Source organism: Phodopus roborovskii, unplaced genomic scaffold, assembly GCF_943737965.1.
Source record: "Phodopus roborovskii unplaced genomic scaffold, PHOROB, whole genome shotgun sequence".
Classification (NCBI taxonomy): Eukaryota; Metazoa; Chordata; class Mammalia; order Rodentia; family Cricetidae; genus Phodopus; species Phodopus roborovskii.
The window spans coordinates 118,407-133,034 of NW_026126020.1; the positions used below are offsets into that span (position 1 = coordinate 118,407).

General features: G+C 40.5%; 1 protein-coding gene across 1 annotated transcript; it reads left to right on the plus strand.

The window, feature by feature from the left end:
* Positions 1 to 3,578, plus strand: Armcx3 (armadillo repeat containing X-linked 3). Its single transcript, XM_051179340.1, has 5 exons — positions 1 to 167; positions 698 to 776; positions 1,092 to 1,152; positions 1,481 to 1,553; positions 1,855 to 3,578. Exon 5 carries the CDS (start codon positions 2,001 to 2,003, stop codon positions 3,138 to 3,140), a length of 1,140 nt encoding a protein of 379 aa, XP_051035297.1. The 5' UTR covers positions 1 to 167; positions 698 to 776; positions 1,092 to 1,152; positions 1,481 to 1,553; positions 1,855 to 2,000; the 3' UTR covers positions 3,141 to 3,578.
* Positions 3,579 to 14,628: the final 11,050 nt, after the last annotated feature.

The following is a 14,628-nucleotide window of genomic DNA, read 5'->3' on the forward strand; positions in this document are numbered from 1 at the left end:
GTGGATGACGTCGCTCTCACGTGACCAAGAGCTGACGTGTGCAGAAGTCCTTCTTGTCCTGGTCGTTGTTCCCGTCTGAGTACCAGCTCCCTATTACCCTGAGGGCGGGCGGGCCTGCAGCTGAGGCAAGAAGGAGGAGGAAAAGAAATTGTCCCGGATCCCTGTAGGTCAGTGCCTGGGATATTCCATAAACTGGGGGTGGTGGAGGGTGGAGGGCGGAGGCCGTCGCAGGTCCGGGGGCACCGTCGTCGTCTCTCCCACTTGCCTCCCTCTTCCCAAGATATGTGTCCCGCCCGCAGCCCATTTCGATGCTGCAAAGCAGTGAGTAGGGGGTGTTTGGGCAGGCGCTCAGAAATCAGGAGATGGGAATCTGCTGCGAGCTGAGGCCCGCAATCCGGAAAGGGAGCTGTGGCCTGGGTGTTGGCCCCTGGTCCACCAGGACTGTGCCAGCGGGGGAAAAACTGGACATGGGGTCTGGCGTAGTGGGGTGCAGTGTGTCGGCGGAACCCTGAGCCGGGTATCGGGCGGGAAACCTTTAACAACCAGGCCTCCGAATTAGGAAAGAGTTTCGTTCTCTGGGGACTGGTCCGTCCACCAAGCACTCTGTAGCGGCTGTTTCCCGTCTTTCTGCCTGTGGCCGTGTCTTCCTTACCACGGCTCTGTTTCTAGTGGGTCCAAGCCTCTCCCGGGTGGCCAGTCTTTCCGTAGGTTGTGGTACCACGCCAGGCAAGAGAAGAGGAAGGAAATTAACCAGATCGGTGAAGGTCGATTTGAGGGTAAGACCATCCTGGGGACCCTAATAGCTGCAGGGGTAAAAAAAAAAAAAAAAAAATAAGGGGGGGGGGAAACCAGAAAAGGTAATCTAGGTATAGATTTGAGTCTAAATGTGTTTCTCACACTCCCCGAACTGTGGAGAAATGGCGTGCGCTCTCTCTCTCTCTCTCTCTCTCTCTCTGTGTGTGTGTGTGCGCGCTTGCAGGGGTGGGGGCGGGGGGCGGGATGACAGTAGGAAAACCTATCAGATAGTTTGTTCATAATCCTTTTCTCTCAACAGCACTTAGTGTCCATGTTTTCGATCTGTCATCCTGCAGGTCTGCTATAGCAGGTGGCATCGCTTGAAGCAAGGGAGGAACTTTCCCTGGATCAGTAAAGGTCGGTGTGGGCGTGGGGGCAGCCTGGAATGGGGGAGGGGTTAGAAATCATACTGGGTTTGGCGAGGCTCACTTAATCCTACCTTGTTTCCTTACATCCCCTCATTTCAGACTAGGGAGGGTATCATCCTGTGCATGTTTTGGATGGATGGCACAGTGAGGTTTAACAAAAAATCTGACAATCTGAATGGTAAATTAGGAAAGTATAAAATATACAGTCAATGCTACAAGCCCTCATGTTTTTTGTTGTTGTTGTTTTTGTTGATGTTTATTTGGTTTTGTCTTTTGTCTTTTTGGCTTTTTTCCCACTGTTTCTGGTATCTCTGCAGACCAGAAAGATTGTTGGGCGTGGCAATACCTCACAGAAAAGGAAGAAGGGTGCAAACTGCTTGTTTCCAGGAGGTTAGTGTATGGGTGCTTATCCTATGGGGTACCACAGGAGCCTGTGACGGATGAGAGCCCAGAAACATTTGTGGATGCCATTGACTTCATGCTTTGAGGCAACAGTGACTGGAGGTGGGGGTCAAAGCGGGGAGAGGCATGCAGGGAGAGAGTGAGATGAGGGAGCCAGAGGTCTTTGTCAACAATATGTATTCCCTATCCAGAATTCAATTACTACTTTCTTGCCACTCTGTGCCACCTGTCTGCATGGGGCAGCAGAGAGAAGAGAAAGCCAAACCCTCTTTTCTTCTTCCATTTCTAGGTTCGTCTCCAGAACCAGTTACACTGGCCTTGAAGTGACAGAAGAAGGTCATTCTCCACAGGCCTGCACTCAGGCCCGAAGCCCTCTTCCCCTCTTTTGAGTGACTACTCTATTTCTTTGTCCCTGCTGTCGTCAGGGACGATTGCATGGGCTACGCCAGGAAAGTAGGCTGGGTGACTGCAGGCCTGGTGATTGGGGCTGGAGCCTGCTACTGCATTTACAGATTGGCCCGAGGAAGAAAGCAGAACAAGGAGAAAATGGCTGAGGGTGGCTCTGCTGATGTGGATGATGCTGGGGACTCTTCTGGGGCCAGGTATAATGACTGGTCTGATGATGATGATGACAGTAATGAGAGCAAGAGTATAGTTTGGTACCCACCTTGGGCCCGGATTGGCACTGAAGCAGGGACCAGAGCTAGAGCCAGGGCCAGAGCCAGGGCTACGAGGGCTAGGAGAGCTGTGCAGAAAAGGGCTTCTCCTAATTCTGATGATACTGTTTTGTCCCCTCAAGAGTTACAGAAAGTACTTTGTTTGGTTGAGATGTCTGAAAAGCCTTATATTCTTGAAGCAGCTTTAATCGCTCTAGGTAATAATGCTGCTTACGCATTTAACAGAGATATTATTCGTGATTTGGGTGGTCTCCCAATTGTTGCAAAGATTCTCAATACTCGGGATCCCATTGTTAAGGAAAAGGCTTTAATTGTCCTAAATAACCTGAGTGTGAATGCTGAAAATCAGCGCAGGCTTAAGATATACATGAATCAAGTGTGTGATGATACAGTCACTTCTCGATTGAACTCATCTGTGCAGCTGGCTGGCCTCAGATTGCTTACGAATATGACTGTTACTAATGAGTATCAGCACATACTTGCTAATTCGATTTCAGACTTTTTTCGCTTATTTGCAGCAGGAAATGAAGAAACCAAACTTCAGGTTTTGAAACTCCTTTTGAATCTGGCTGAAAATCCAGCCATGACTAGAGAACTGCTCAGAGCTCAGGTGCCATCTGCACTGGGCTCCCTCTTTAATAAGAAGGAGAACAAAGAGGTTATTCTCAAACTTCTGATAGTTCTTGAGAACATCAATGACAATTTCAAATGGGAAGAAAATGAGCCTGCTCAGAATCACTTTAGTGAGGACTCACTTTTTTTCTTTTTAAAAGAATTTGAAGTGTGTGCTGATAAGGTTCTGGGAATAGAAAGTCACCATGATTTTCTAGTGAAAGTAAAAGTTGGAAAATTTGCAGCCAAACTGACTGAGCAGATGTTCCAAAAAAGCCAAGAATAACTTGGTGGCTTTGTAGTAGAGCAGCAACACACCTTGTAAACTATTCCTTTTCTCCTCTTTGTTTATATGGCAAAGGAACTCTTTCAGCTGCCAGTTTTGAATAATGAACATCGTACTGTATCATTAATACTGATATTTAACCGAGTTTGTCTTCAGGTTTAAGTTGGATGAATGACTATCACTACTTGCCCTGAAAATATGTTTGTTGCTTTTTATCTTGCCGCCTAGATTGAAATATTTTTGCTGTTTCCTCCGCATAAGTGACAGTGAACCAGTTCATCTGAAGTAGGCTCCTTTTTGTCATTTGCATCATTTTATTTGTGCATCATCAATAAAGATTTATGTTAATGCTGGAAAGAAACAACAGAAGAAGAAACTATCCTGTCCTTTGGTTTATAATCTAGTTGTAGAGATAAGAAACATACATACATACATACATACATACATACATACATACAAACAAACAAACAAAAAAAAAACCCCAAAACCAAACCACAAGATTATCTGGAACACACAATCTGTCAGATGTGTGCCCTCAGAGCATAGAGGAGGCAAAGGCTTTGGTGGCTGGCTGAAGGAGTCAGTTAAAACTTCAGGGAGGACAGAGCCATTGAAAAGGAGTCCTGAATGTTGTAGGGAAGTTAGTGCATATCATGAGACCAGAGTTGAGGGTAAATGATATAAGAAAGTCATTAATTTATAAAATCTTTTGGTAGTCAAAACAGACTTCTTAGAGTGGAGAGTGTGGAGAGTAGGGCAAATAAATATGGAAAACAGTGTGAAAGCCCATCGCAGAAGGCTTGTTGGATGTATTTTTAACTAGGAAAGAATTGGGGTTAATATAAATGTCCTCCCCACACTGTGTCATCAAGGATGGTGTAGCAAAACGGATAATTTCCAACTTTAGTGGTGGGCATTTGGCAATACATATCATTAAGCCTTAAATATATATAACACTTTTGTCCTAAGGTGATGACTGAGTGACTGGCCAAAGATTGTATGTGCAAGGCTGTTCTTGTCAGCAGTGTCCTAAGGTAGTAAGTACCATTGGGAACAACTTTTGTGTTCAATACACACTGAATTGACTAAGTAGATTAAAGAATGTTCATGCTATGTGGAAAATGTGCTGATGGAACTCATATTGCTAGATAAAGATTTTCATCATACATTATTAAGTGAGCAAGTAAAGTTAAAGAGCAGTATTCAGAGTATAGCTACATATAGGGGGGGTTAAGTAATGTTTAAAAAAACACTAAAAATCTATGGAATTATATACACCCAGTAGTACTAAGAGTAATATTTGGATGAAAGATAATGAGTGATACTTACTTTTTGTACTTATTATTCATCTATGTTTTCTTATTTATCAAAAATTAATATTGATTTTTAAGAGCGGTATGGAAAAAGAAAAGTACAGGGAATGCAGAAGATGATTAATTTGAACGAGTACTGAGTGGAAAATATTTAGGCCCCAAATGAGGTGGTCTGACACTTCCACTTCAGAATGAGAGAAGATGATGATTATAAGGCTGTCTGTGAGATTTGAATAAGAATGTATGCAAAGTAGCTACACTATTCTTGCAAATAGCAGCAGTTAATTAAGAAATGTGCGTACCTTTACCTAGAATGTAGTATTGATGGGTTTTCGTTAACTTTTGTTTTGCTGGGGCATTCTTTTATGTTTCAGTGTCATTTAATAAATAAGAATAATAATAATAAAAGTTAACATTTACTAAGTGATTACTGTGTAGAGTTCTGTCATTCCTGCAAGGAACCTGTGGAAATAGTTTCTCAAGGACTAAAAGTATCACCTCAGTCCTGCCTTCATAACATTTTCCTCATTGATGTGAGGTTGCTTTTATGTTTTCTGTGTAACCAGGAAATGCTGCTATCTTCTGTCTAGTTATGGTTTGGGTTGGACACCAGGTTTTCACATAGGTACTCTAATGTCTGGAGTAGGACCAGGGACTGGTTAGCTTCAAGTTGTTGGATATGGGAACCTTTAATCATTTATGTATAGGAACTCATTTGGTAACACGTTAAAGGATGAGATGATAGGAACTGAAGTGAAAAATTTTCTTGCCCCTGCTAAGTAAGATAAAAAGGATTGTTATGATGGGGCAGGAGCAGATCTATTTGAAATAAATGGAATTTGAAGTGTTTGTGTGACATTCAGATACCGCATCGTTATTTGAATGAATTGCTCCTGCTCTCAGTGCAAATGTCTAGGCTGCAAATAAGAATTGGAGAGAGCTGTCAGAAGTTAGATATAACTGAGGACGGGGGCCTAGCTGCAGTCTGTGGAGACTGCCTAAAGCAGCTAGATAAGAAACTAGCAGCCGGGGAGAAGCACAGAATTTAATCAGCCTGTTTTATATTTTCTTATAAAAAAGTAACTTCAAAATTCTTGAGAAGATAGAGGCCATGAGCAGAAAGTTGTTCCTTAAATCAGTTATGGAATGAACACATACATGGGCACTCATATCAAGCCATGCTGAGCTTGAGACATGGTGTGACTTGTTTATTCCTGGGCTGCAAAGGAGATTAAAAGGAGTAATGGGGAGCCCCAGTGTGGTAGGCACACTCCTGCCTGGCATCATCTGCCTCTGTTCTCTCTGTTACTCCTTGTTCCTTCCCCCCTTCTCTGTCTCCCTTCCTTTCTCCCTCCCTCACACTTCTGTCTCTATTTCCTTCTGGGAGTTAATTAGTGGTAGCAATTATGTATTGTTCAGCTTTTCGGGGTTCCTTTAATTTTGAGGCTACAATGCCATCCATGGGGGCATTTTCCAATAATAATTGCCACTGATGTGGCCATAAAGTACTTTTAATTTTTTTTTTTGTGGAACCCTTCTTGAACAGAACAGACACAGAAGGAAATATTCTTGGCTTCTTGTTGCCCTGCGTGCTCTGCATGTATTTTTATGCCCCCATGCTTGGTACAATTTGAGTAGCACACTCTTTGGACAAGTGCTGGGTGAGACTAGTGTGGGGCATGGCTGAGCCACTTCCTGATGTCCCAGTGTTTCCCTGGAAGGAAGGTTGCAGCTCCCAGCCATTTTAGGAGGAGCAGGATCCTGGCCTGGGTCTGTCTGAGGAGGGAGAAGTTACTGTCTTCTCTTTGGGGGATGATGTGAAGAGACCCAGCAGACAGCCTGTTATTTTGATTTTCTTGTCCAGCAGTTTTAGGTTCTGTGTCAATCTAAATGTGCTCAAAGATAATTAATTTTCTAATAGTGGGGCTCAGTTGTTTAAATCGCCCCCACCCTCCGACAAAGCATAACTTTTCACGGCTCAGGAAACAGGCTTTCTTTCCTTAATTCACATTTCATCCACCCTGTTTTAGAAGAAACTCCAGCATGGGGTAGACAATTGATGCAGTCTCCATACATTTCATTTGCTTGAATCTCTGGTTCTGCTAGGTTCTCTTGAGAGTGGCTTTGACCACCCCAATACCATAAGACTGATTTTCCATGCTGGCTGTTTATATTACGTTTCTACCACATCCCTGGCTGAGGCTTGTCCCTGTTTTGTCGCTGGTTTGTCAGTTTAAGTTGTGGCTCTTCCTTGATTTTAACCCAGAGCAGTCTCAGCCCTATTGTTAGGTCTCCTGTGTGCTCTGGCTGAGGGCGAGGTGGGGGCAGGGAGGTGGGGGCAGGGAGGGGTATTTACTACTCAACTCACAGGATTTCACCCTCTTCACTGGGGCCCTGTGAGGCCTGTGTGGGGAGCTCAGGCAATGTTTGTTCCTGAAGAGGGGTGTGGGAAGATTGGGAGGGAAGGCAAGGGATGGAAGCCCTAGTGGAGGGGTAAGTTAGTCTGTGTAGGCTCAAGCAAAGGTAATTTGATCCCCTGTTGAGAGTGGGCTGACCATTAGCATCCTGGAAGGTGAAAGAGGAGCTCTACAAAAAGCAGCTTTGTTTGAGCTTGCAGCCTCATTTACTGAGCCTTGCTGAGCTTGCAGTAGGTCTGACATGCTACCAAATACAGGGGGACTTCCTTTTAAAATTAAAGTCCAGAATGATAATTTATTACTGTGAGAAATAGAATTAAACATACCAGATTCATTCGTAGACTCTGCTGTTCTGAACATTCTTTCCCTAAGATAACAAGATCTAGATCAGAATTCAAATTATCACGGAAATGTATTGTTTATTCAGTACTCAGGGAACTTAGCAACTTAGAAAAATGCCAGTGCTGTCTAGGTAAGACAGCCTGGCATCTTATGTTTGTGATGAACATTACCTGGTTGCTAGAATCCAGTAACTCTAACCAAAAGCTAAAGTACAATTCTCCTCAAACACAATCATAACTTTTCTTTGTCCATATGCTTCTATAGTAGAGAGAAAACATGTTAGTTTTATGACAAAATAATTGAAAAACATTGGCTGTTACAAATTGGGATACACATGTTCTTTTAGCAATGCATCATAGCTAGGTAGAATTATTTGTTGCTTCCCTTCCTTGGAAGCTAGCACAAGGCACCTTCTGATACCAAGAAAGCTAGTCCACAGGGAAAAGGCTTTCAGATCAATGTCAGCTCAGGGGCCTCTGGGCTCTAAAGATGAAATGCAGTGTCTTCAGCAACAGGGATATTGCTTCTACCTCTGGGAGGCCACCGAGTGCAATAGCCATAGCCTGTAATGTTGGGGGAGGTTCTTGGACAGTGCTACCAAACAACTCAAAAGGACTTTTCAAGTCTCATATGAGTTTTTTGGTTAGGTGGTCTTTGGCTCATGCATTAACAGGTATTATAGACTTTTTTAGGTAGTTAATAGTATGGTTCCTTACGATATTTTCAGGCATTCTGATTATTTTTGCCTACTTCCCTCCTTCCTCTGTATCTATTTTTCTCTCCCTCCCCATTAATGTACACTGTTTTTGTTTTTCTACTCTCCCCATTTAGATCTTGTGTACCTTGCTAGTCCCCTTTTTATTGCTCCTCCTCTGTCTCTCCTCAGTGGTCCCTTTTAACTTTGCTGGTTTCTGCAGTTATTCCAGGTTATATATTCACATCTGAATATTTGGGTGGAGCTAAGAGCCTCAGAGGAGAGAACATGAAATGTTAGTCTTTCTGGGTCTGGGTTACTTCACTCAATATTATCTCGTCTAGTTCTATTCAAATATTATTTTTATAGCTAAATAGAAATCCATATTGTATATTATCACATTTTCATTAGCCATTTGTCAACTAAAGGACATTTAGGTTGCTTGTGCTTATTAGCTATTGTATAGAGCAACAATGAACATGGCTGAGTAAGTATCTGTGGAGTCGAATATTCAGTACTTTGGACATATTATAGTGGTGTGATTGGCTTATATGGTAGTTTATATTTATATTTATCTTTTGAACATTCTCTACACTGATTTCCAGAGTTACTGCACCAGTTTGCAATGCCACCAGCAGGAAATGAAGGTTCTCCTCCAGCATTTGTTGTAGGTTGTTTTGTTGATACCCCCCCCCCATACACACACACTCTGATTTGGGTAAGGTGAAACATCCAAGTATGTTTAGTCTTCATTTCCCTGACTTCAAGGCATGATGAACATGATTTGAGATATTCCACAGACATTTTTATTTCCTCTTTGAGAACTATCTGTTTGGATTCCAAGTCCATTTTTTGAATAGATTATTTGCTTTTGACTCTTTTTGTTGTTGAGTTCTTTATATATTCTGGACATTAATCCTCATTCAGATGTGTGGCTGGCAATGACTCTCTCCCATTCCGTAGACTTCTTCTTTACCAGTTAGCTGTGCAGAAGCTTTTTAGTCTTATGAAGTCCCATTTGTAAACTGTTGGCCTTAATTCTTAGGCAAATGGAGTTCTAGTCAAGAAGTCCTTTTCTATATCTCTATCATGTATAGTGCTGCCTGTGTTTTACTCTACTAGTTTCAGTGATTTGGATTTCAAGTTTAGGTCTCTGTTCCATTTGGAGTTAGTTTTTTTGTCCAAGGTGGTAGATACAGATTTGATTTCACTCTTCTGCATGTGGATATCCAGTTTTCCATGTGCTTTTGGCACCTTTGGAGAATATGATGGCTGATGCTTTTGTGTCTTTTTTTTTTTTTTTCCTTTTTTGGCTTTTGGAGACAATGCTTCTCTCTATGTAACAGCACTGGCTGCCCTGGAACTCACTTTGTAGACCAGGCTGGCCTCAAACTCAGAGATCCTTCTGCCTCTGCCTCCCGAGTGCTGGGACTAAAGGTGTGTGCTGACACCTTCCAGTTGTGCTTGTGTCTTTGACTTTGTTCCTTTGGTCTACAAGTCTGTTTTTGTGTTAGTACCATATTGTTTTTCATTGCTATGGCTCTGTAACATATCTTGAGATCTAGAACGGAAATGCCTCCAGCACTGTTCTTTTTGCTCAGGATCGTTTTGACAATCCAGACTCTTCTCTAGTTCTATATGAAGTTTAGGGTACTTCTTTCTTTCCTTCCTCCCTTTCCTTCCTTCCTCCCTCCCTCCCTCCCTTCCTTCCTTTCTTTCTTCCTTCCTTTCTTCCTTCCTTCTTTCCTTCTTTCTTTCTTTCTTTCTTTCTTTCTTTCTTTCTTTCTTTATTTCTTTGAGGAATATGATGGGAAATTTGGTTGATATTTCATGAATCTTTAAATTTTTTTTGATACAATGGTCTGTTTCATAATGTTAATTCTACCAACCCATAGGCATGTGATATCTTATCATTTTCTAGTGCCATTCTCTGTCTCCTCAGAGGTTTAAAGCATTCATAATAGAGGTCTTTCACCACCTTGGTTAGGTCTATTCACAGATATTTTATTGTCTTTGATATTATTTTGAATGGGATTATGTCCATGACCTCTTTCTCTGTGTGTTTGTTATTTTCGTGTAAAAAGACTAGTGTTTTATGGAAGTTGATTCTGTGTTTTTCCACAGTATTGACTATATTTATTGTTTCTAGAAGTTTTCTGGTAGAATTTTTAGAATTGCTAATGTATAGTATCATATCAGCTACAGATAAAGATAGTTTGACTTTTTTTCCTATTTGTACTCCCTTAATTTTATTCTCTTGCCTTCCTGTTCCAGCGAGTACTTTGAGCACAGTGTTGAAAAGGGAATAGTGGATACCCCTCTCTCTTTCTTGACTTCATGAAGTTGCCTCAAGATTTTCCCCATTTGGGATGATGTTGACTGTGAGTTTCCCATATATGGTTTTTATTGTGGTGAGGTATTTTCCCTTTAGCCATATATTCTCGAAGACTTTTTGTCATGAAGGAATGTTAGATTTTGCCAATTTTTTTTGTCATCTATTGAAATGATCATGTGATTTTTGTCTTTATGTTCTTTTATATGGTTTATTACATTTATTTACCTGCATATGTTAAACAATCTCTGTATTTCATGGCCAAAGCCAGTTTGGTTATGGTGGATAATCCTTTTTATGTAGGTCTATTTGGTTTGCAAGTGTTTTATTGAGCATTTCATTAGAGTTGTGGAAAACATTTTTACATGACTGTTGGGTTTGGGGGGCACTGCTTTAATTGTTCATATTGTATGTATTTTTGTGATGAGATCTGGGCTGTGGACTTCTTATGTGGACTAAGCATGTTAGGGCAGAAGATAGGATATACAAATTGGCTTGGGATTAGAGGTTGAGTATAGCTTAGATGGAATGAAGTCTGTTGAACACAAGGGACTTGCCTGTTGTGTATGATGTGCCTCCTGGTCCAAAGATGGAGTTTGGAGATGGTATGTGGAGGGAGAAACAGGTGGACTTACCCTTCTAGACTCCAGAAAAGGATGTGCAGGATTTGTCTGGTTGAAGAGGTTAGCTATGGAGTAGGAAGGGCCTGTGTGTGTGGTAGTCAGGACCCTATGTGATCTTTATCTTGCTAATATTTGTTTTATGATTTTTTGTGCTCTAACATTTGTGCATACACATTTACAATTGTAATAGTAAATTGTTGAAGTGTTCTTTTTATTGGTATGTAGTGTCCTTGGTTATAATTTCTGACCAATTTTCTCTTGAAAACTACTTTATCAGACAGCAGATGAGCTACTTCATCTTGCTTTTAGCATCCACCTTCTTGACAAATTGCCTTCTATCCTTTGACTCTCAATCTCTGGTCTCTTTGTCTGGGAGGTGTGGTTTCTAGAGAAAACATATGGTTGGCTCCCCCCCATTGTAGTCTCTAGGTGAGTTGAGACTCTATTTTAAAGGCAATTATTGAGAACTATTTTCTAATTCCTGTAATTATTTTTATTGCTTTTATGATAGGTTATTGTTTGTTTGTTTTTTGTTTTTTTTTTGTGTGTGAGTGAGTGTGTGTGTGTGTGTGTGTGTGTATGTGTGTGTGTGTGTGTTTTCTCTGGCTGGAAATGGGGTCATGCTGCTTTAGTATATTTGCCATGATGGATTGCTTTCTACCTTTCTGCTGTTAATCTATTCCTCTCATGAAATATATTCTCCTATGTGCTTTCAAGATTGCAACTATCTTCTTTCTCTGTGTATAGTACCAAATTACATTTCTTCTCTAGGCCTGGCTTAGTGGTCATAATTTTTGTTGCCTTGAAACATACTTATTCTCCATTGCTTTTAAAAGATAGCTTTGATTGGGGCACAGTGATCTTGGCTGGAAATTATTTACTTTTAGTAACTAAATATATTACCCCTTGTTGTTCATGCTCACTTTTAAAAATTAAAAAAAAGTATGTGTGTATCTCCATGCATGTCACATATATTTAGGTGCCTGTAGAGGCCAGAGGAGGGTATCAGACCCTTTGAAGCAGGAATTAGAAGTGGTTATGAGCCACCCAACTTGGGTGCTGGTAACTGAACTCAGATCCTCTGGAAGAGCAGTGTGTGCTTTTTACTGTGTTATATCTCCAGCCCCACAATTTTCATCCTTAACTTTTTAAATAATGAGATTTGATTCTATCTTGTATCACTTATCTTTGAAGGTAAGGTAGCTTTTTTCCCCTTAAGGCTATTAATATTTTTATTTTACATTATATTTTTGATGCATGGACTATAATATGTCATGGTGAGGTCTTTCTTTGATCATGATATTTAGGATTCTAAGTTCCTCTGGAGTTTTGACGCTCCCTGTTCTCAGGTAGGTTCCTCTCCAGGATGGCAGCTTGCACTGCTATACAAGTCATGTAATGAGAAAATGGGGTTCCTCTCTGCTTATGACCTATCTGCCAGAGAAATCAGTCTGGTTGAAACATGCATCTAGGTTCGAGGCTTAGGATTGCCCTGGACTTGTCCTGGAGGTACAACTGACTATTGTTTTCCTTTCCTTGGGCTACTTAACATACCTTAGAGATGAAACTTCTGGTTCTCTTTCCCCTGGAGCTGTGTTTGGCCTGGCGTCTTTCCCTCTATCCCTCTTGTCCTCCCCCTTCCATTGCATCTCTCTCCCCCCTCATTTTCTCCTTCCACCCTCTTTCTTTCATGATCTCATATACCCCAGACTGGTCTCTGACTCACCATACCACTGGGACTGGCCTTGAACTCTTAATCTTCCTACCTCAGCTTCCCAGCCACCACACCTGGTGCATTCATCTTTTTCTTTGTACATTTTAGCTAGTCTATCATTACCTTTGTGAATTTCTTCTTTCTTTGGAACAGAACCTACTATTTCTTTTATTGATTGATTCTTTTCCTTCATCAGATGACACAGTAGCAGTTCCCATTCCTCTGTCTTATCTGAATCTTCACACTTACATTTTTAGCAGAAAGTGAGCTCAGTTTAATGTATTGTTGTAGTCTCAGACTTTACCCCTACATCAACATGTCATAAATCTCTACCTATTCATTTTTCTTCACTTTGTTCATAATGTCTTTCTCTGTAGATGTCTGACATTTTCTGGCCCTTCTAGCACTTATCTTTCCCTATGTTTTCTTGATTTTTCATGAGTGCGCTAGTATTTTGCACTTAAGAGTTTAAAAGAACTTTAAAATGTTTTCTGCTGGCTTTTACCACCAAAACTCATACATTCCTGTCTGTGTTTTAAAAATTTCTTTCTGTTATAGCTGGAGAGACGACTCAGAGGTTAAGAACCCTGACTGCTCTTCTAGAGGTTCGGAGTTCAAGTCCCAGCAACCACATGGTGGCTCACAGGCTTTTACAACGAGATCTGGTGCCCTCTTCTGATGGAGTCAGAAGGATGTATACATAATATATAAATACATCTTTAAATTTTTTTCTGTTACATATATTTTTAATGGCACAAATCAAAGCTGTAATTTAATTTCTTAATTCTAGTCCCAAACTTTTCCATTTTTTACAGGACTTTTCACACAATATTAGTCATAGGTGATTCCTACAATTTTCTTCTTATTGCACTGCTTTTGATAGAGCTGTAATGCACTGAATGCTACTCAAGTGTGGTTCTGCATCAGTGAAATATTGTAGAGGGGTTTAATAGCAGTGGGTCATGATTTCTGTGATTCATTTTTCTATGTGTGTAGTACAAAAATGTTTAAAATCAAGAAGATAATAAGCAAAATGAACCTTGGACTATGAAGATGCCATGATTTATAAAAGATGACCTAAGAAGTGGAATTTTTTATTGATTTATTGGTTTTATACTAGGTCTCTGGGCCACCCAGTCTCTGGTTTTGGTTGCTTAAGCAATGTTTTAGGTATGTTACTTCTCATGTAATGGGCCTTAGGTCAAAGTAGACAGGTTGGCTATTTCCACAGGTTTTGTGCCACCATTGTTCTAGCATGTTATGCAGGATTATAGATGCAGTTGCTTAAATTGTTTATCTAATCTTGATTTAATTCTGGTAAGTGGTACATATTGAGAATTTTTTTGTGTCAAAGTAAGTGGTCAGTTTTGGAGAAAGTTCCAAGAGGTGCAGAGTAGAAGGTGTATTCTTTTCATTTGGGTGAAATGTTCTGATAATATCTGTTAGGTCCATTTTGTATATAATGCCTGTTAACTTCAATATTTCTCTGTTAAGTTTTTGTCTGGATGACTTGTCCATTGGTTAGAGTGGGGTATTGAAGTCTTCCACCTATCAGTGTCAATGTGTGATTTAAGTTGTAGTAGTATTTCTTTTATAAAGTTAGCTTCTCTTGTGTTTGGGGCACAGATGTTAAGAGTTTACATGCCATTATGGTAGGTTTTTCCTTTCATGAGTATGTAGTGTCCTTCTGCAACTCTTTTGATTACTTTTGGTTTAAAGACTACTTTGTTAGATATTAAAATTCATACACCAGCTTGTTTCTTAGGTCAGTTCAGTTTGCTTGGAATATCTTTTTTTCCAACCCTGTACTTTACTTTGAGGACTATCTTTGATTTTAAGATTTTTTTTTTAGGCAAAGAATTTTATTAGCCCCTTTCCAAACTTTATTCCCATGCTTCTTCAGCTTAATTTGCTGCAAAGAATGAATTGTGTTTAAGCAAAAACTGAAAAGAGCTGCAGTGTCCAGGGGCTTAAAAATGTTAGAGATCTAGATTTTATCAGATTCATAAATAAAAGAATTTTAAAAAGCAGTCATGATATAAAATAGCAGCAG

What these genes read in the sequence shown, in the direction of transcription:
- Armcx3 (XM_051179340.1), top strand. Translation starts at nt 2,001, where the DNA reads ATGGGCTACGCCAGGAAAGTAGGCTGGGTGACTGCAGGCCTGGTGATT.